The sequence below is a fragment of the Lissotriton helveticus genome, chromosome 3_1, assembly GCF_964261635.1.
Source record: "Lissotriton helveticus chromosome 3_1, aLisHel1.1, whole genome shotgun sequence".
NCBI lineage: Eukaryota > Metazoa > Chordata > Amphibia > Caudata > Salamandridae > Lissotriton > Lissotriton helveticus.
The window spans coordinates 30007601-30030372 of NC_136061.1; the positions used below are offsets into that span (position 1 = coordinate 30007601).

A 22772-nucleotide genomic window follows, 5' to 3' on the forward strand; every position below is an offset into this window, starting at 1 on the left:
CTGAAGCTCCATTCAAAGCCAGTTATCATAGAGTCCAAAGGAGACAGGAAAGACGCTGGTGCAGGAATCAGAGTTAGACGCCATTCCATACAATTGGTTCCCTCCCTGTGCAAGGTAACTCAAGCACAGTAACACATTCCTTGACCGAACCCAAGGTTGGATCGAACACAAAGAATACACAAGATGTGCCTCAATCCTTCTCAATAGGACCTCCTGCCCTTTGAGTCACAGGATCAATTGATACAACCCTGCTGATGCACTTCACTGCTGAGCTGTGTAGCAGGACTTCCGGTCCGGCAGGGCCCTCCTCAACACTAGTGCAGTATTGAAACAGCCCAGTGCCACTCTCTCCATACCCCTCAGTGTTCCATTCCAGTCTGAATGTCAGCCTCAGATCTGCTAAAGGACTTCAGTCCTGACAGCATCAACTCCTGAGACCTACACAGATTTACTGATGCGACTAACTCTTGACTTGTAGCACGTCCTATTGATAAGGTGATGGGATTCCATTCACGGCCTTACCAAAGCTTTACAATCACGATCAGCGACAACCCTTATCCTTCCAGTGCTGAGATACACAGGAAACCTTCGGAAGTCTTTCCTTTCCTGGTCTGCATCAGTGCCTTTGATTTCATCTCACAGCTCCTCTGGTGCCTGCTCTTTCTGTACTGACACACAGGCACTGCTCGGCCACTGCTCTTCAAGCTTGAGTTGCCGACTCTCTTCTGTCTCAGTAATAAAAAGGTGGTCTGCCTGTAATGTTACTCTCAAGTAGGCCCCACCCTGCTCTGACAAAGCACTTAAGACTTGACTTGCAGCACTTTTGCCATGGTAGTACTGAGCCCAACACAGCTTTGCTAAATCACCTCAATGGTGTCCTTCAGTTGCCCCTGCTGCCCAGTGCTGAGAACTACACTCTGTGGTTTACTGGTACTCCCAAATCCTTCCCTACAATAACACAAACTGTAGTCAGGGTGGGACAAGATGGAGCCACACAGGAACATTGCACCGCACCTGTGCCTTTCTGTACCAGATCAGGCTAAGTTCTCTTTTTTGCTAAAAATATGGGTTTTGTCTATGAAGTGTGTTTTACAGTGCTCCATTCTTCAATTATAGGGTCATCTCCTTTCCAAAGGATTCCATTGACAGCCAAGAGGAGTGGATCGTCATATAGGAGAATTATGGAGGCACAACTGAAGATTGCAGACTATTTGAAGCAGCAGTCACCTGTCGAGCCCTGCCCCGAGGGACAAGAACGTAAGACCCCTTTCCCCTCCGATCCCCCCTTGCCGCCTGCTGAGGGCTGCTCCGTTTCAGTGGATGTGGGTTTAGATCACAGCCTCTGCTCTCAAGGGCTGGGGTGGAGCTGAGAGAGCTCTTGGGAATGTATTATAATGGTATCTCTGGGACGGTGAGTGATTCAGAGCAGTGCTGCCTCCAGCCCACATGGAAGGTGCATTGAGAGACTGGCCATGGCCTTGGTGCATCTGCGCAAGAGAGCTTCTCCGCAGATGGCTCTGAAGAAGACGAAGCTAAGGTAGAGCATCATCTTCACACAAGGCGGCTTTGATGGCTGATATTGGGAGAGGCAGTGGTTTAAATACAAGCCTTGCTGCTTGCTATGTGCAGGGATGGGACACAAGGGGCGACGCAGACTTCGCGCTGATGGATCTTCCGTCATTTTTCAACTGAAGCAACGATTGATGGCGTTGCACGTGTCTGTGTGGTGCAGGCATAGGATTGATGCTGTGTCTGATTGTCTTGAAGTGTGAGTGCTCACCTTTTGTGGCAGCTTCAGGGATGGCATTATTAAAATACTGGGCATTAACTGAAGGGAGTTAGCAAGTTTATTGGCAGTTCTACTATTTTTTCTATTTTTTCCCCGAAGTGAAGATGTAGCATTTATTTTTGGTGAGGGCTTTGGCGTGCCAGAGTGCTGCAGGATTCAATTTAGATTTTTTTTTTTTTATTGGAGTTTGGGTGTTTACATTGTTTACCAGAAATGTGTTGATGTTGTGTAAGAAAGTGTTGAACTCTAGGGGGCAGTCTGGGATGAGTTTGAGCTTTAGGTTGTTGATGGAAAAATCTTTGAATGTTCGTAGTTCTCTTTGGGGTTGACTTCGATGTGTTGGATGTAGGGCAGGATAATGGAGATGACGTGGTGGGATGCTTAAACCAAACATATGCAAGGTTTACCTTGGATGGTTGGTTATTTCCAGAAGACAAGGATCGAAGATGTGGCCTTTGATGTGTGATGAGCTTACGAAGGGTGTCACTTCTTTTTTGTGTGCTTATATTTGTCTAGCTGGTTGAGTCACAGAGGAGGAAGGTGGTAGTGTGTTGGAGGAAGTTGTTGAGGATTTGTCCATGAAGTCCTTGTTTCATTCAAGACACATCAAGATAAGGTGGCGCATGGCAGACTGAGATGCAGAATGTGGCCAGTGGCATATTTAATTGGGTGTTGCTTACTTGCCAGTGGTGCAGGACCATGACTTACGGCTGCTGGTGAGGGCTCGTCCCTTCCTATGGTCACGCGTGCAATGTGGATGCTTTTGTCAGTGAGAACCAAGATGCTCATGGATCTGGGGTGAGCTATCATTCTGAGATGAAGAGTGCATCCAAGGTCTGATACAGAGTTTGGAGCCTGAAGTACTGCAGAACAACTGTTAGTGAGCCTGAGTTGAAGTGTGAGGTGGTGGTGAATGGATGTGTATTCGGCGGAGTCTTTGTTTTGGAGGTGTGCACTGTGAGTGTTTGTATGCTCTGGATCTGATTGTGGGGACAGGTAGTGTAGAGCGCGTCATAAGATTTAACCTGGCTTGTAGGTCTTCACTGTGATTACGAAGGAGCAAGGTTCCTGGGCTGGCTGCAGGTATTTCTGGCCACAGTGGACCCAAATAATTCTCCCCCTTTTCTGTATCGCTCTTAGTTGGGAAGGTCTGGGTTGAAATGTTCAGGTGATAAGCCAGGGATATCACTTCCTGTGTAGATAGATGCTGGGAAATGTGTGTAGACATGAGTGCTAGTGCCGCACTAGTACTATTTGTCAGCTGATTTGTAAGTTTTGGAGGGCACATACACCTGTAGCGCCATGGCAGTGATGGGAGTGCCCTTTGAGAGGTTAGGAGTTCATATCATTGGTCCATTGAAGGCTTCTGCAACTTCTCTGAATAAACATATAACGATGCTAGTAGCTCACGCATCATTAAGTATATCAAAATTTCCCTTGAGGAATGCTACTGGCCTTGTAGTAGATAGAGCTCTGGTAGGCATTTGGTTGTGGGAGGAATTTGATAAAGCAATATTTTCTGATTATTAGAAGTGAACCTCCATGAAGGCTCACTGGGAAGAGATTGGTCTGATTTTTAAGTTTTCTACCTCATAGCACCCCCAAAGCAACATATTAGTTGAGAGATTTCATAAGGCTCTCAAAAAGCATGATGGGTGATTTAGAGCAACCACTGAGGAGGAGGGTGTCTTCTTCTGCCTGCCTGTTGTTCATGTATCAGGAAGCGCCACAGAAGAGTGCGGGTTTGTCAGATTGGGCCTGTTGTATGGGCTTCCTGTCGACAGCTGTCTGCAATACACTGACGTCGGTCAAAGAGGGATGGGAGGAACCTGAATGTCCCTCACAGGTCATGTGGTGGACCCTAAACCAGGCCTCAGGTGTAAGATTCTGCAGTTCATGAATGAAGCAGCCTTCAGGCAGGCAAGCACTCCTGAAGGAATGCTATCACCAGAGAGCTGAGCTGACTGGCAGCAGGTTGGGCAAGGGATTCTGAGAGTGAAATATATGTTCCTTGGGCTTCGGAAGATAAATGGATTGACCACTCAGAGTGATCAACACTTTGGTTAATGTATATGCAGGCCACGAGCCTTACCAGACGTGTCCCTCCACTAGACTTAAAGGAGGCCGTCGTGCAGACATGGCAGGATCCTGGTATCTGGAGAAAAGGACGAGAACACAGTGCGCTTCCTTTAAATGTGCTTGCGAACTGCAGTGAGTGTTTCTAGGTTTGACATCTACTCCTCAAGAAGACAATAAGGTGCCCTGAGAGAGTTTGAAGCCTGTTCTGCCAACCGCTCATTTGAGCCTAATTGATACGTACAATATTGACTCAGTAAGGTTTGAATCGATAAAGGTGTCAGGCAATCTGAAAGGCTGCGGTGACGCAGAAGTGCCTCACACACTGAATCTTAAGGTTATTGAGGAGCCACAGAGCCCTTAAGCACCATGAAGTTGTTGAGATGTATAAAGGCTCCCGTGGACTTGAGGTTTGACATGGTCACTCCTTTACCTGAGCACACACGTTCAAGCTGGGGCTGCAGCATCCTGAAGCATCTTTCATCTGACTGCACTGCTTGGGTTCACCCTTGGGGGTAAGGAGTGCAGTGTCTGTAAGGCCTCGATTGAACTTCATCAGTGCTGTGCGACCTTTCAGGCTTCATTGATTGGCATCTTCACAGGGTTCACAGGGATGCACATGTTTTTGTCTCCTGTTTACACAATATCACATTCTTTAGTTGCGCCTGGAAGGGCCACCTACACATATTCTGTAGAGAATGCCCAGGGGATGCTAAGGGACCTTCTTTAGAGAATCATACCCCAGAATGCAGGATGAGTCTCTCCTTTTCAGTTGTTGCGGTACTGATGCTGGCAGCAGACAGGGTATCCGAGCGATGTCAGGGAGCACAGGCAGCTCCTGCTGGGTCCCAGGCCTCTCGTCATTGGTGCTGTGTCCATAAGCAAAGGGGCCATAGTCGAGGAAGGGGCTATGGTGTATGTTGTCACTCTTCATGGCCTTCAGATGTCAGAGCAGTGGAATCAGGCCTCCACCCACTCTCTCTAATGCAACATCTCTTGTGAAAGAGATGAGAATGGAGATAGTTATTGCTAAACGACTCTGAATAGTAACCAGCTAAGATGTGGGAAGAAGGGAGATGTATGGAATTTAATTGGTTTTTGCATCCCCTTTACATATTAAAACCAATGCACATATTAAACAAAGGAGAAGTTTGAAATGTATTATTGCCTATAGATTATTCAGCACTGGAGGGCAAAGAAGTGAGAGGTGGGCTGCACAACCCTTACTTACACATACAACTGACAAGGAGTAGAATTAGAATATATCCTCAGTCGAGGCCCTTACAATGTTAAGCCTGTCCATCAAAACAGAGTCACTAAAGCAAGTATAATGGCAATTCCTTGATCAAAGGTTTCTGCTCATACTAGGTCCAAATAAGAAGTCTGTGATGCAAATATAAACAGGGCTCCATCACGTGACAGAATGGTGGCTGTGACCTAGAGGGCAACCAAATGCAAAGGAAGCTTAAAACAAATGTCCATAAGCCACAGAAAGAGGACAGGGACATGATATTGTCAATGATGAACCTGCTCAAAGGTGCAGTCTAGCATAACAAGCAACCTTTCTATTAAAGTGGGCCCTCTTTGCCGCGTCATCCCACATGTCTGCCTTTCTTTGCTGAACTCGTTAATCTTGGCTTTGACTTTTTCACTCCCTATTTTTGACTTCTTTTGCTGAACCCTTTTTTTGTTGGCTTTTCCCTTTTCCCTGATAATCTGTGGTAAAGTACTTATGCTCTAACACGTGTATTTATAAAGCACACATCACCCATGGGTCCCAAGGCGCTGAATGACATATGTTTATTGTTGCCCAACTCAATGGCTCTGAAATGAAATGAAAAGACCATTTATATAGCGCAGTAGCTACCCTCAGGCGTCCTAGCGCTGAGACGTCACACCTGGTTAACAGCGGTCAGAGCTAGTCCGGTTTATTGAACAGCCTGGTTTTCAAAAGTTTGCGGAAAAGAGCAGTTTGGGTTCCCATCTAAGTTGGGAGGGGAAGGGAGTTCCAGAGCCCGGCCACGTTGTAAGAAAAGGAGCGGCCTCCGCATCTGGACTTCTTTATCTTTGGTATTAGGGCCAGAAAGACCGTGCTTGATCTGAGCTGTCTTGTTGGGTGGTAGGTGGTTATCAAGGGTTGGTTGATAGTGGCACCTGTTCCCCAAAAGGATCGATGCTTCGATGAACAATACACATTGCTTTGAACTGGATCCTTTCCCTGACTGGAAGCCAGTGTAGGTCCTTGAGTCTGGTGTTGGCAGAGGAGCGACGGGGAATTTGAAGGAGGGTTCTTGCAGCACAGTTTAGAATTATTTGTAATTTGTTTAGGGTAGACTGGGGTGCACCCAGGTACAGGGCGTTTCCAAAGTCCAGGCGGGACAAAATTAGGCCCTGGACCATAGTCCGTCTTGAGTCAACAGGTAAGAGGGGGAGGATTTTACATAGGAGCCTTAATAGGCCGAAACAGGTGGCGGAAAGCTTGGCCACCTGACAGTTAAAGTTTAGGGGCTTATCAAGCCAAATTCCTAGGCTTTTCATTTTATTTTTCGGTACGGGGGCAGCTCCCTTGAAAACATGGTAAAGTTGGTCTACACCTGATTGGTAGATTTAATTTACTTGTAGGTCCCCAGCATATGGTACTACACGTAAATGAAATGCTACTATTTGGCAGGAGCACTCATTGGGCCAACCAATAAAGTAGAATTGTAGATCATGTCTCCTGCCTGCCCCTGTAGCCTGTAGTGCATTTTTAAACTGCAATTGCGACCTGGCAAAATAATCCTTTTGCCAGGCAGAAACCTTCTTTTTTAATATATATTCGTTGTTCCTAAGGTAGACCCTAAATGCTCACAGGCCCTAAAGGCTCAAAGGGCATGGTCATTGTATTTAAAAAGTAGGACATATGTATTCAAGTTTCACATGTCCAGAGAGCGAAAATTCTCCAAAAGTCAATTTTTACTGTTGGAAAGCTAGCTCTCCCATTGATTAACACAGGATTACCCTATTACACCTGTTGGAAATGGGATCCCCGGCTGGCCAGGGCTTTCGCCAAAGTCAGTCAGAGACCACCACACCCAAGTCAGGGCAAGGGAGTTACACGCCAAGATAACCCCTACTCACCCTCTAGGTAACGTGGCGCGAGCAGCAAGGCTAAACTTGGAGGCGATGTAAGTTAAGTATTTGCGCACGCACCCCAGCAACAACACCCAGGCCCACCACAAAGGAAACTCCACACAAGGTTATATAGAAATAGCCTTTACCAAACACACATTAGATAAAACACACACTTTACAATGTGCCAGAGGCACGGGCAGAATTTACAAGGGATTATGTACAAGACAGGGCCACCTGGACCACTGTCAGGAATCAGAAGTAGCACTTTCAAAAATAGCACTTTGAATGTAAAATTACTTTAGCACAAAATAGCACCCAACCAGTAACTACTGGTAACAGGACCTCACTAGCACCACCTGTACTAGGGAGAAAACAACCACCTAAGTATTACAGTACCTGTGGGGGTGGAAGCACATAACACATGATGCAATGCATAACATTCATTCAGAGGTGTAAAGAGGAAAACACATGATGCATCAACAATACATTCAGAGGTGTAAAGACAATAATTGCGCCAATCTCACAATTCACCACCTGTGACTGTCCATGTGTCCCAAATGTCAGGGCTTAAACGTGGCAGCTGCCCACAAAGTGCTGGGCAGCTGGAGATGAGGATGGGGCCAACGCTGGAGCCTCGCAGGCTCTGGCCAAAAGACTGTCCCCTGAGCCCCTCTGAGCTCCTCAACACTGGGGCGCCTTGAGCCTCTCGGGGCTCTTTGCCAACAATTGCCGCCTTGTAAGAGCCTCGCAGGCTCAAGTAATGGCTGGGCCCTTGGGAGCCTCGCTGGGCTCTAGAATTAAGATTTGCCCCCTGAGCCTCTCGGGCTCAACACAAAAATGCCACCTGGACGCTTCGTAGCGCTTCTGTGCGCTTCAGCAGGGAGAAATCGACCGCCCTTACCAATTCTCACGCATCTCGCGTGAGTCGCATATCCCCCGAGGCACACTCACCGGTCTCGAGGCGGCGGTCTTCTTCACGAGAGCTCCCGCTCCTCGGGGCTCTCTGCAGCCTTCTCCCCTGGGCTCTCCCTCGCTTTGGGAGCCTGGGGGGGACAAGGAAAGATGCCGGCTTCTCCCCTTACCGGAGCACGGGGTGGCCTCCCGTCTGTTTCCGGTTGCCTCTCTGTCCTGCCCCCGGCCTGCCTGACTTCCGGGTCGCGGCTGCGGGGCGGGACTTCCGGTCGGCCTGCTCGCTGATTGGCCGGCCGGCAGGAACACTTCCGGGTCGTCGCGGGCAGCGCGGCGCCCCGTCTCCAACACTTCTAGGCGGGGGATGAATTTTACCGAGGAGTGGGCTCCCTCGAGGTAAAAGCAGCAAATTAACTACAAATAAGCGAGGTGGGCACTCGCTAGGGCCGGCAAAGCGCTCCCTGCGCTAAATGCAGGCACAGCGCTTCCAGGCGCTCTCGAAAGAAAGTAAGCGCTCTTAAGCGCTAGTGGGCACAAACCACAGCGCTCCCAGCGCTAGGACGAAATAAAGAGCTCTCAAGCGCTAGAGGGAAAAGCCAAGCGCTCCTAGCACTATAAATCAGGAAAGGACCCAGCAAAGTCCTTGTAGGCAGGCAGGGGGGGGGCAAGGCTGGGCCCAGAGCCAGCACACTGGGTCTCCAGGCAGGGAGACACCCCAAGTGGCGGTCCTCTGGCCCAGCAGCAGCAGCAACAGCCCCCTCTGGATCCTGGAAGAGAACAACATCTGTGGGGACACAGCCCCATTTTTATACACCATTTCCCTTTGTCTGAAGGTGCAGGGTGGGGGCGGAACCAGTCGCAGCTGGTTCTTGAGTACTCTGTTTACCTCAACCACCCTCTCTATTCACTGGCAGGGCTTGGGTCATTAGACACACCACAGGGGGGCGGAGCCAGCATTGTGTGGGGAAAACCCAGCCCATCCAGGACACAGGTACACTCCTCCCACACATCACTCATGCTAATCTCCCACTCACCACCGGGCAGACCCATCCAGACTTCCTGGAGCCTGGCATGCCAGCCAGCTCCAGCCAATCACACGCCAGCACCCTCACAGCACACGTACAGCCATGTCTAGAAATGGCGCTTCCATACTAGACACACACGCCAAGATAACCCCTACTCACCCTCTAGGTAACGTGGCGCGAGCAGCAAGGCTAAACTTGGAGGCGATGTAAGTTAAGTATTTGCGCACGCACCCCAGCAACAACACCCAGGCCCACCACAAAGGAAACTCCACACAAGGTTATATAAAAATAGCCTTTGTATTACACCAAAACACATTAGATAAAACACACACTTTACAATGTGCCCGAGGCACGGGCAGAATTTACAAGGGATTATTTACAAGACAGGACTAGACTGCCACTGGTTCTCCAGCCTAGGGTCTACAACCTCAGGCGGACCAGGAGTCTCGGGGAAGGCTCTCCTCCCCCTACCTCTTCTTCTAGGGTTCCTCCTCCTCCGGCGAGGGGTACACCTAGAACGCCATTCCAACCCAGGGCTGATCCACTCAGGTTGCACCGGGGTCAGAGGTGGGCTCTCCCACCCTCTGCACCCCCTTCCAGAGGTCTGCCCTCTCCCACCTGGAGAAGTTCCTCTGGAAGAAGAACCGGTCAGGACACTGGTTACAGTCGTCCTACCCTTCAGGTCAGGCTGATCCTGAACCTGGCCTTCCAACCTCTGGTCTAAAACCCTCGGTGGAACAATTGCCTGGCACTCCAGGACTTCTGGGGATTCACACACAATCCCCCTGAGGCTAATAAATGACACATCTGTTGTGTGACTGTCTGTCTGGCGCAGATCTCCCGCCCTCTGTCCACCTGACAGTGCGTGACGATCCCCCAGACCAGAAGTGGTGTTACCATGGTCACTACACGGGAACCTAGCCCAACTGGGTAGTCCCTGACCCACTGGTCCTTCCACTGGGGAACTCCCCCAATCACTCCTCACTCTGGACTCCTGTACCCTCCCTACCGGAGCGGTACTGCCAGACTCTAGAACCACAGGAGCTCTGGTTACAGACGCTCCAGGTCCTCCACTCACTAGGAGATCTTCCTCAAATGGACTAACAGGACAGCCTAGGTCCCCAACCTGGTGTTCCCTACAGAAACCATCCAAGTCCTGAGGCAGGGCTTCGGGCGTCTGGGGAACCTCGGTCTCCCCCTCACTCCTGCTCCACTGAGCCAGGCAGTGAGCCCCTACACCCTCCTCGCTATCCTGGGACCTAGCTGGGCTACACTGAGCCTCTTCCACCACGCTGGGCTGGAAGATACCTGAACCACTACTTTTGGAGTCACTCACCAATGACTCTAGAGAACCTCTAGCCCTTTCCCAGCGGTCTGCTTCATCTGCAAGCTCACATGCCTCAGACAATCCACACCCCAACAGGTGTGTGCGCAACCCTGGTGAACAACAATTGAGCAGATGCTCTTTGACAATCAGACCAAACAATACGTCAAAATCATCTTTTGTGTGAACTTGCACCCAAGCCCACAGTGTATCACAACATTCATCCTCAAATTCCTCCCAAGACTGGTGAGACAGTTTCCTACTGTCCCTGAACTTCACCCTTAACGCCTCCTCTGGGGAAACAGGTACCAGACTGGGGGAACTGGGACTGGGATTTCCTACACGGAAATCTGGATAGCTGCCACCACTGGACTCAACCCTCCCTGGGGAATCCAGACACTCAACACTGCACGCAGGGGATAGTCTACCCTCCAGAGCTACTTTGCCTCTGGTGGCGGCCCTCTCAGCCTCCTCTATCCTTTCCTGCGCTAAGACCCTCTCGGTCTCTAGCTGTTGCTTCTTAACCTCCAGCTGTTGCTTTCTAATGCCCAGCTGTGCCATAGCCTGGGCATGCTCCAACCTGAGCCTCTCTAAAGCCAGCTGGTGCTCCCTTTCTCTCCTCCTATCTTCCAGCTCCTCTGGGGACAGGTAAAGGGAGGAGGCGCTGCCTCCTATGCTGGACCCAGCAAGGGACTCCCTACCTATGGGGTCCTCCCTCTCTACTGGCATCCAGGTGCTGACATCTTCTCCCTCCTCTCCTGAATCTTCAGGGCTCCCCACAGACCCACCACCCTCCTGGTGTGAAGCCCGGGCCCTTCCCTCACTGCGCTCAAGGTCCCACTGACACTTTTGCCATAGGATCAGGCTGCTCCTAAGTTCGGACTGAGTGTCTAACTCATCCACCCCTATGTCTCTCTCTTCACAGAACCTTACCAACTCTCCCATACTGTATCTAAACAGATCACAGACATCAAAAGCAGGCTCCATTCTGGCGGACGTTTTGGAGAAGAGATTACACAGGGAACCTAGGGGTCTGAGCTAACACAGAAGTACACAATTCACAAGGTATCAGCAAGCTCTCTACCCCAGAGAACTCACACTCACTTGCCTAGTGCCACACACCATTCATCCACACACAACCCTCCCCTCGGACTGGTAAGGCAGTTTCTACCACCCCTGATTTCTCAACCTGACCACAAGTGACACAGGTACCGACTCTGGGCGCAGGGAGGGGGACAAATGTACTGACACAATTACACAATGGATACCTTCAGGAGAAGAAAATAATGGAACTTCAAAAACAATCCCCTAAAATGTGGTCATCTAAAATGCAGAGTTTTGTGGTGCAGCCAGCCGCTACTAAGGTACAAGGCAAACACAAATCCTTATCCTCACCGCTTGCCGCCAATGTTGGAAATGGGATCCCCGGCTGGCCAGGGCTTTCGCCAAAGTCAGTCAGAGACCACCACACCCAAGTCAGGGCAAGGGAGTTACACGCCAAGATAACCCCTACTCACCCTCTAGGTAACGTGGCGCGAGCAGCAAGGCTAAACTTGGAGGCGATGTATGTTAAGTATTTGCGCACGCACCCCAGCAACAACACCCAGGCCCACCACAAAGGAAACTCCACACAAGGTTATATAGAAATAGCCTTAGTATTACACCAAACACACATTAGATAAAACACACACTTTACAATGTGCCAGAGGCACGGGCAGAATTTACAAGGGATTATGTACAAGACAGGGCCACCTGGACCACTGTCAGGAATCAGAAGTAGCACTTTCAAAAATAGCACTTTGAATGTAAAATTACTTTAGCACAAAATAGCACCCAACCAGTAACTACTGGTAACAGGACCTCACTAGCACCACCTGTACTAGGGAGAAAACAACCACCTAAGTATTACAGTACCTGTGGGGGTGGAAGCACATAACACATGATGCAATGCATAACATTCATTCAGAGGTGTAAAGAGGAAAACACATGATGCATCAACAATACATTCAGAGGTGAAAGACAATAATTGCGCCAATCTCACAAGTCACCACCTGTGACTGTCCATGTGTCCCAAATGTCAGGGCCTAAACGTGGCAGCTGCCCACAAAGTGCTGGGCAGCTGGAGATGAGGATGGGGCCAATGCTGGAGCCTCGCAGGCTCTGGCCAAAAGACTGTCCCCTGAGCCCCTCTGGGCTCCTCAACACTGGGGCGCCTTGAGCCTCTCGGGGCTCTTTGCCAACAATTGCCGCCTTGTAAGAGCCTCGCAGGCTCAAGTAATGGCTGGGCCCTTGGGAGCCTCGCTGGGCTCTAGAATTAAGATTTGCCCCCTGAGCCTCTCGGGCTCAACACAAAAATGCCACCTGGACGCTTCGTAGCGCTTCTGTGCGCTTCAGCAGGGAGAAATCGACCGCCCCTACCAAATCTCACGCATCTCGCGTGAGTCGCGTATCCCCCAAGGCACACTCACCGGTCTCGAGGCGGCGGTCTTCTTCACGAGAGCTCCCGCTCCTCGGGGCTCTCTGCAGACTTCTCCCCTGGGCTCTCCCTCGCTTTGGGAGCCTGGGGGGGACAAGGAAAGACGCCGGCTTCTCCCCTTACCGGAGCACGGGGTGGCCTCCCGTCTGCTTCCGGTTGCCTCTCTGTCCTGCCCCCGGCCTGCCTGACTTCCGGGTCGCGGCTGCGGGGCGGGACTTCCGGTCGGCCTGCTCGCTGATTGGCCGGCCGGCAGGAACACTTCCGGGTCGTCGCGGGCAGCGCGGCGGCCCATCTCCAGCACTTCTAGGCGGGGGATGAATTTTACCGAGGAGTGGGCTCCCTCGAGGTAAAAGCAGCAAATTAACTACAAATAAGTGAGGTGGGCACTCGCTAGGGCCGGCAAAGCGCTCCCTGCGCTAAATGCAGGCACAGCGCTTCCAGGCGCTCTCGAAAGAAAGTAAGCGCTCTTAAGCGCTAGTGGGCACAAACCACAGCGCTCCCAGCGCTAGGACGAAATAAAGCGCTCTCAAGCGCTAGAGGGAAAAGCCAAGCACTCCTAGCGCTATAAATCAGGAAAGGACCCAGCAAAGTCCTTGTAGGCAGGCAGGGGGGGGCAAGGCTGGGCCCAGAGCCAGCACACTGGGTCTCCAGGCAGGGAGACACCCCAAGTGGCGGTCCTCTGGCCCAGCAGCAACAGCCCCCTCCGGATCCTGGAAGAGAACAACTTCTGTGGGGACACAGCCCCATTTTTATACACCATTTCCCTTTGTCTGAAGGTGCAGGGTGGGGGCGGAACCAGTCGCAGCTGGTTCTTGAGTACTCTGTTTACCTCAACCACCCTCTCTATTCACTGGCAGGGCTTGAGTCATTAGACACACCACAGGGGGGCGGAGCCAGCATTGTGTGGGGAAAACCCAGCCCATCCAGGACACAGGTACACTCCTCCCACACATCACTCATGCTAATCTCCCACTCACCACCGGGCAGACCCATCCAGACTTCCTGGAGCCTGGCATGCCAGCCAGCTCCAGCCAATCACACTCCAGCACCCTCACTGCACACGTACAGCCATGTCTAGAAATGGCGCTTCCATACTAGACACATACAAGCCGCACATACCATTGCGCAGCATTCATTCTCACGAGTTCACACATACCAGACTCAAGCCTGTACACCCCACGCATCAGGAACTACCAGGGACACATACATTCCCCATGCATTCCTATGGGCGGGCAGGCCTAGCTCAGCACATGCACTCAGAGTGCGCACGCACTTTCCACTGGGACACAGTGAAAGTGCGCAGAATCCAAAAATCACCATCACCAGGTCACCATTTACCAGCAAAAAGTTTAGGGGTGAACCTGCCCTAAGGGCCAAAGTCCAACAACACCTAATAAGTGATAACGTCAGTTTGTGAACAGATAGAAAAATGTTTTTCCACTCAAATGAATTGTGATTTAAAGTCCATTTAATGGTAAAATTGGATTTTAAATTTCTACTCTGAAAAAAAGCCACTTGTAGAAAATTAAAGATGCACAGATGATGGACGGAATGCAGAGGAAATCAATAGATCTTGGTTAAATCTATTGTTCTTTTGCTCACCATGTCACTCCAGTTTAGACCCAGCCATATGCAAATCAGTCCTGACTCTGTACCTCATAGGAACAGTCTAGCCCGAACTGCCAAGCTAAGTCCTCCCTGGACCGTAAACAAGCATCCTGGGATCAGTTTCAGGGCATCACCCCTCATCAGCCATGTAAATGTAAATCCGTATTTGTAAAGCGCGAACTACTCACCCTTACGGGTCTCAAGGCGCTGGAGGCCATCGTGGGAATTAAGTGAGCTATTGCACAGAGTCACATGGTGCTCAGCTGAGCTGCCGCCGGGGTTCGAACTGTGAACCATGTTCTCCGAAGTCAGCTGCCCTGGCCACTGCACCACACCTCTCCACTGATTCATGTGGTTGGCAACATAAGCCACTTCTTTAAATCTGCATCATTTGCACTAATGATATGATGCCATTTTGGTCTGGTTTTATGTACAATATACTATATATTTTTTATATATTCTTGTGTGCAGTCTCTTTTGTTTTCTATTCATTGTGTTTCTGTGCGAGTGTGTTGCACCAGGGCCGGCTCTAGGCTCACGGAGGCCCTGAGCAGGGAGTGTAGGTAGGGGGCCCGAGGCCGCCAAATCCCTGCCAGGGGCAGCCACGCAAATATGTATCTAAGGATATATATTGGCGTGGCGGCCCCTGGGGTTTGGAGGCCCTGTGCAGGTGCACAGCTTGCACATGCCTTAGGCCGGCCCTGGTTGCACAAACGCTTTACACATTGTCTCTGATGATAAACCTTACTGCTCTGCGCCAATCTACCAGAGGGTGAGCACAGGTTATCTTTGGTATGTAACAGACTTGGCCTGACTAGAGTGGTGGAATCTGCCTGCTTAGGTGCATACCCTAAGGAAATTAATCCACAACAAAGAACAGGAGATATAATTCTATACAAAGCCAGAATTACATATCATTATGTCGTACCCAACATCTATTGATCCAAAAAACAACCAGTCTTCTTGGCCAGTAAATGTATCTCGAATTTATTTTCAACATTCATAAAAACAATTTGATAATGAGAAAGAAAGAAGAAACAGGAGAAACAGCGTCTTCCCTGGGGAAAGACGCTGTTTCTCCCGTGGCCGTCCGATTTAATTGCGGTTCCGTTCATCGATATTAGAACAGTCATATCATCTTAAAAGTACGTTGGGGCATTTAATACAGTACTGCCTCCTTCTGACTCGGCTCCTGTCTTGGACTTTAGCTTGGAGTAATATTGGAATTCGTTTCCCCCCTTTTTTAATGGAATACTCATCTTCACTAAATCAATGGATGATCACTGGGCACATCATTGACGGGTTGCCCTCACCTATTTATTGTTGGGACGCGATCTTCTTCTCATTTTCTTTGGTCCCTTCTGTTGCTCTACACCCCTTCCCTCCTCATCCATCCTAGAAATGTTAAAAATTCATAAATCCGGTTCTACAAATTGGATTTTTGTTGTTTTAGTATCATGTTGTTTATGATAATCAATTCTATTTTTGTAAAATTGGCGTTTCATTGTAGGACTGTTTGAGTGCTGCATAAATACTATACACATTGCTTCTAACATAAATCTGACTGCTTGTGTGCAAGCTGCCAGAGGGTTGAGCAAAGCCTTATTTAGTGACTTTTCCGGCTTCAACCTGGCAAGAATTATTACTAGTATTTGAGGGGTGACTGAATTACAGGAAGGTGAGAGCCATGTCAGTGTCTCACAGGTATTATGTATAAAGGTGGGCTGAAAATCCGCTCCGTTCGCGGAATTTGTGGATTTTTGGCAAATTCGTGGTCCGCGAATTGCGCAAATTTGCCCAAAAATCCGCAATTCGCAAGCTGGCTGATTTTTGCTTGGTCGAGCTTGAAAAATACAATATCACACGAGCTGCGTTGACTTACCGTGATTCTGAGTCCGCCGAGTTGTTTTTCTCCCGGTTTGGGTTTGCGGCGCCATTTTGGATCTTGCTGCATGATCGCGTGAGAGTTTTTCGACCTCGTGTACGTCATCGCGGCCCTCTATCTTGCACAACGAGAGTTTGACAACGCGAGTACGTCATAAGGGCCCACGATCACGTATCGCGGGAGTAAACAATTGCGCACACGTAGATGTGGCACGCAGCTGACTTCCGGCGGGAGATTTGAACAGCTCGCTTTCCTGAACTTGCAAAAATTGCAATTCTGCACAAGAAATCCAACGCAGGCAGCATAAACCTTCTGAAAATGATGATTTTGATCAGAATAGCTCCTCAGATTGACATTTGGCTGCACTTTTTGGTGCAAGGAGTCCATTTTGGGGGGGGAGGAGGGTGGGAGGAAGGAAGTGCCCCAGAGTCTCCAACTTCCTGTTCCTTTCCAGCAGGCTCCTCCCAGTGCTTTGTCAATGTCTTGGTCACTTTTCCTTTGGATCTGGAGGACTTTTTGGACTTTGGATCACTTTTGGATTTGAGATTTTACAAGTAAGTTGGTGTTTGTTTGGGGCATTGCAGTTGCTGCAACTACAATTTTAAAACTTTTTCACAACTTAAAAAAATATATATTGTGGGTAGCCACAGTATCCAGTAGGCCCAGGGTTAGTCATGGGTGCATACTGTTTCTGTGAGTTTTGTTGAACTTAAATCTCATTCATGTCATTGAATTTTAGCTCACTATATGTGGATTTTTTTTTTAAATGTTGGGGTGCCTGTAAAGCCACACTAGCCAGTAGGCCCAGGGGTAATGAGTGGTGCATGGACCAAGTCTTTCTGTGGGGTGTCTTGAATTTAAACATCATTGAGGGCATGGATGGCATTGGATTGTGGTGATTGTTGTATGTTTTTCGACTTTTTGGGGTGTTGTTGGGGCCTGGCCATGTGTGTGGGGGCCATTTTGAGGCCTGGTCCAGGGAGGGCCTGGCCATGTGGCTGAGGGTCAAGGGGCCATTTTGAAGCCAGGTAGTGTGTTCAGGCCTGCACTCAGTTTGCCTTGCTTTCATCCATTAGGCAAAGGGGTACTCACTGGTGCATGGACCAAGTCTTTCTGTGGGGTGACTTGAATTTAAACATCATTGAGGGCATGGATGGCATTGGATTGTGGTGATTATTGTGTGTTTTTCGACTTTTTGGGGTGTTGTTGGGGCCTGCCCATATAGGTGGGGGCCATTTTGAGACCTGGTCCAGGCAGGGCCTGGCCATGTGGCTGGGGGTCAAGGGGCCATTTTGAAGCCAGGCAGTGTGCTCAGGCCTGCACCCAGTTTGACTTGCTTTCATTCATTAGGCCCAGGGGTACTCAGTGGTGCATGGACCAAGTCTTTCTGTGGGGTGTCTTGAATTTAAACATCATTGAGGGCATGGATGGCATTGGATTGTGGTGATTATTGTGTGTTTTTCGACTTTTTGGGGTGTTGTTGGGGCCTGGCCATGTGGGTGGGTGCCATTTTGAGGCCTGGTCCTGGCAGGGCCTGGCCATGTGGCTGGGGGTCAAGGGGCCATTTTGAAGCCAGGAAGTGTGCTCAGGCCTGTACCCAGTTTGCCTTGCTTTCATCCATTTGGCCCAGGAGTACTCACTGGTGCACGGACCAAGTCTTTCTGTGGGGTGTCTTGAATTTAAACATCATTGAGGGCATGGATGGCATTGGATTGTGGTGATTTTTGTGCGTTTTTCGACTTTTTGGGGTGTTGGTGGGGCCTGGCCATATGGGTGGGGGCCATTTTGAAGCCTGGTCCAGGCAGGGCCTGGCCATGTGGCTGGGGGTCAAGGGGCCATTTTGAAGCCAGGCAGTGTGCTCAGGCCTGCACCCATTTTGACTTGCTTTAAGCCATTAGGCCCAGGGGTACTCAGTGGTGCATGGACCAAGTCTTTCTGTGGGGTGTCCTGAATTCAAACATCATTGAGGGCATGGATGGCATTGGATTGTGGTGATTTTTGTGTGTTTTTCGACTTTTTGGGGTGTTGTTGGGGCCTGGCCATGTGGGTGGGGGCCATTTTGAGGCCTGGTCCAGGCAGGGCCTGGCCATGTGGCTGGGGGTCAAGGGGCCATTTTGAAGCCAGGCAGTATGCTCAGGCCTGCACCCATTTTGACTTGCTTTAATCCATTAGGCCCAGGGGTACTCACTGGTGCATGGACCAAGTCTTTCTATGGGGTGTCATGAATTTAAACATCATTGAGGGCATGAATGGCATTGGATTGTGGTGATTTTTGTGTGTTTATTGACTTTTTGGGGTGTTGCTGGGGCCTGCCCATATGGGTGGGGGCCATTTTGAGGCCTGGTCCAGGCAGGGCCTGGCCATGTGGCTGGGGGTCAAGGGGCCATTTTGAAGCCAGGCAGTGTGCTTAGGCCTGCACCCAGTTTGACTTGCTTTCATCGATTAAGCCCAGGGGTACTCAGTGGTGCATGGACCAAGTCTTTCTGTGGGGTGTCTTGAATTTAAACATCATTGAGGGCATGGATGGCATTGGATTGTGGTGATTGTTGTGTGTTTTTCGACTTTTTGGGGTGTTGTTGGGGCCTGGCCATGTGGGTGGGGGCCATTTTGAGGCCTGGTCCAGGTAGGGCTTGGCCATGTGGCTGGGGGTCAAGGGGCCATTTTAAAGCCAGGCAGTGTGCTCAGGCCTGCACTCAGTTTGCCTTGCTTTCATCCATTAGGCCCAGGGGTAGTGAGTGGTGCATTGGCCAAGTCTTTCTGTGGGGTGTCTTCAATTTAAACATCATTGAGGGCATGAATGGCATTGGATTGTGGTAATTTTTGTGTGTTTTCCGACTTCTTGGGGTGTTTTTGGGGCCTGGCCATGTGGGTGGGGGCCATTTTGAGGCCTGGCCATGTGGCTGGGGGTCAAGGGGCTATTTTGAAGCCAGGCAGTGTGCTCAGGCCTGCACCCAGTTTGCCTTGCTTTCATCCATTATGCCCTGGGGTAGTCAGTGGTGCATGCAACAACTCTCTGTGTGTGGTCTATCTTCTATTAATTTAATATCCATTTTGGATTAATATTGCAATTTTTATTTTGTGTCTTTTCGTTTTTAGGTGTGTTGTTGTAATAATAATAAATGCAATGCCTAGTTGCAAATATTAATTGAAGCACGACATATGCAACATTTATTTAACTGATGTTCCCCTGGCTTCCTTTGCTTTTAGGTGCACAAGAGAATCACATCAGCCATCGTTCATCATCAGTGCCAGGAAGAAGTCCCGCAGTGGTGTGTACAGCACAACGTCACGTGTGGCCACAGACAACTCTGCAACTCGTGCAACTGCGGCCTGCTGTTCTGACATCTGAAGAAGATGGGCCCAAAGAAAGGTGGCTGTAGCGCCTCTACGAAAAAAGTTGCCAGTGCCACTGCCAGTAAGAAGGAGCAGAAGAAGCAAGTGGCACCACCTACCTAGGAGACTGGTGTACCCACAGACTCCTTTTTTGGGGAAAAACAAAACTACGCCTGCAGCAGCAGCGGTGTCCGCCGGGGACCAAGCTGGAAACAGCAGCACCTCCGCTTCATTGGGCTCAGTGCCACCACGCCAAGTTAGGTCCAAGCCCATGAGTGCTGCAGAGGCAGCCACTGTAATTGTTCAATCACCATCGACCAGTGATGTTGGCTCATCGCAAGAAAGTAGCATCCAATCAATGCATGGTGTAACTCATCTGACGAGTGTTCAACAACCACAGCCGCAACGACAACTACAGGTGCAACTAGTACAAGCGCAAGTACATGCGCAAGGAGAGGCGCAAGGAGAGGCGCAAGGAGAAGCGCAAGGAGAGGCGCAAGGAGAGGCGCAAGGAGAGGCGCACCTAAGGAAGATCCGGGAATACAAAAGTACAACAAATCCAAATGTATCCATTAGTATTGCATCTGATGATGACGAGGGGCTGATCGTGCAGGGGGGAAGTGAAGAAGCGACAGACATTTTTTCTGGTACACCCAGTACCCCTGGCAGCAGCACTGCAGTGGTAGCGCCCACACCCTCTACCCCAGCAACATGTATGAGCCACACTAAGAGTCTGGGAGAGACACCAAAGCGAAAAAGTACATCCATGAGCCTAACTGGTTTGAAGAAGTCTGCATCATCATCATCATCGCGTAAAACAGTCCAAACCACCAAAAAAAGCATGTTTTGGTCGGAGGCGCCATTTGAACGCAACCACCCAATGGCACGGCTGTACAACGCAAAGCTGGCTAAAATGCTAGCGCTGGACCTTCTCCCTTTTTCTTTCGTGGAAGGGGTGGGTTTTCTAGAATTTGTGGCAACAGTCTGCCCTAAATGGAAGGTTCCTAGCCGGTCCTATTTTGCCAGAGTTGCGGTTCCAGCACTACATCAAGATGTGCTGGAGGTGATTGGGGCAGCTTTGCAGAAGAGTGCTGTTCACACTATCCACCTGACAACAGACATGTGGACCAGTTGCCAAGCCCTTGATTACATGTGCATCACGGCACACTGGGTCTCTTTTGCAGGGGTTACAGACAAGTTACGTGCAGGTGTTGACCCGGACACAGTTTTTCAAGCTACTCGGAAACATGCAACAGTAGCCATGTTTGCCATGGAGAAATTTCATACTGCAGTAAACATTTTGGATGAGTTTCAGAGTAAGGTCTATGAATGGCTGCATCCAAGAAAGCGCATGATTTGTTATGTTTCCACGGATAATGGTAGTAATATAGTTAAGGCAATGCATGAGGGTGGCTATTTCAGAGTGCCGTGTTTGGCACACAGTATTAACATTGTTGTGCAAGATTTCTTGAAAAAAGAAAACAAAGTCAGCAAGTTACTGACCACCTGCCGAAGAATCTGCACACATTTCAGCCATTCTTTTAAGGCCCGGAAGCAGCTGAGGAACATGCAACGTGAACGTAGACTTCCAGTCAAAGGACTCATCCAGGAGGTGGTAACACGTTGGAACTTAACCTTCTACATGCTTGAGCGTCTGTCTGAGCAGTGGGTCGTAATCAATCAGTATGTCTTTGCACTGGGTTCTACTATGAAAGACATGTGGCTAGAGTTGGAGGAATAGAAGCTAGTTAAAATCCTGACAGACATGCTTCGTCCTTTTGAGGTCTTCACGCGTGAAGTCAGTAGGGAGGACTGTACTTTGGGCAAAGCTATCCCATTGTTGCGCATGCTAGAGCACCAACTGAAGGCGGTGTCTTCAACGTTCCGAGATGATGCTGAAAAGCAAGACGCATATCAGTTGGCAGAGAGGATATTAAGCCGCCTAGTTGACAATGAAAGGCTTAAGAAAATACATACAGAACAAAATTACATTTGTGCCACTATTCTGGATCCACGGTACAAAAATGCCGTGGCCAGTAAAGCATTCATTCCTTTCAATGAAGCAGATGTTTCAAAGTACAAACATTGGCTAGCTCTGTCAGCCACTCGGTTCGAAAAAGAGCGGCAGAAAATTGAAGGAACCGGCAGAAGTACTACTGAATCAGCAGGCCATCCGCCGGCAAGGTCCACTTCTGAATCTGTGGCCGAAGGGAGTCACTTTCCCTCACAGCCGTTAAAGACACCAGCAGCCGTATCATCATCCTCACCTGCACCAGGCCCAGCCATAATATTGTCGGAAGCGGATTGGCCCATCAAGGGTTTGCTCGTTCCAGTGATGCAAAGGCCACAGATGGTACGCAAAGTGGAGCAACCCTAGAGAACCTTGAGTCGATGATGCAGGCCTATCTGGATGACCCAACTGAGGTCTTTGTTAATCAGAACCCATTGCTGTATTGGTATGGGAAAAGGCCTCTATGGCGACTGATCACCAACCTGACTCTAAAGTATTTGTCTTGCCCAGTCGCAAGTGTGTCTTCTGAAAGTGTTTTTCAGTGCTGCTGGTGCCATTGTAACTTCAAAAAGGACCCGCATCTTGCCAAAAATGTGGAGAGGTTAACAATGATCAAGATGAATCAGCACTTCATACCACCAGATTACATAATATGTGAATGCACACAGGAAGAAGAGGACACCGACTTAGGTGACAGAAGTTCTTCTCTGTTAGCTGACCTACTCCCGTCTCAATTCACAAAGTTTGAGGACAAGCTCTACTTCCCTGACACCGAGGCCTGAAAATGACTTCCTTTTTTTTCCGTTCTTATTCACTTTTATTCCTGTGTCTCTTTCTTAGTTTTGCAACTTTTACCACAACAAAACTCTAATCACCTAATCACAACAAGTCCATCAGCAGCACTGTCTTCATCTTATTTCCTTATTGGTTTGAAGGTGCCACAGTCTTCATTCCTAAGGTTCACAAGTTCACAACTCAATCATGCTCCTCTATCCTCCTCCTCCAGAATCCCCCTATCCATTTCCCTCAAGGCAGATGGCTGGATAACGCAGAATCAAGAAACTTTGTCTTCGTAGACGAGTCTCCTCATTTCGACTGGAATTACTGACTACATGCTTGCTGATTGCTGACAGTTACTTCTGAAATTGACAGGAGAGGCTGCCCTGTGGTCCCTCACTTTCAGAAGAAGATGCGGACAAAAAGTGGAACAGGTAATAAATAA

The 22772-nt window shown here is 49.5% G+C and overlaps 1 protein-coding gene across 5 annotated transcripts in view; it reads left to right on the plus strand.

Moving 5' to 3' along the window:
• ADCY10 (adenylate cyclase 10) overlaps positions 1-22772 on the plus strand; it is a 4100562-nt gene that overhangs the window by 2798602 nt on the left and 1279188 nt on the right. For all 5 annotated transcript variants that reach the window (XM_078679137.1, XM_078679136.1, XM_078679138.1 and 2 more), the window contains one exon: positions 1117-1257. In XM_078679137.1, the coding sequence (XP_078535263.1) occupies positions 1117-1257 (141 nt within the window). The remainder of the gene's footprint in view (positions 1-1116; positions 1258-22772) is intronic.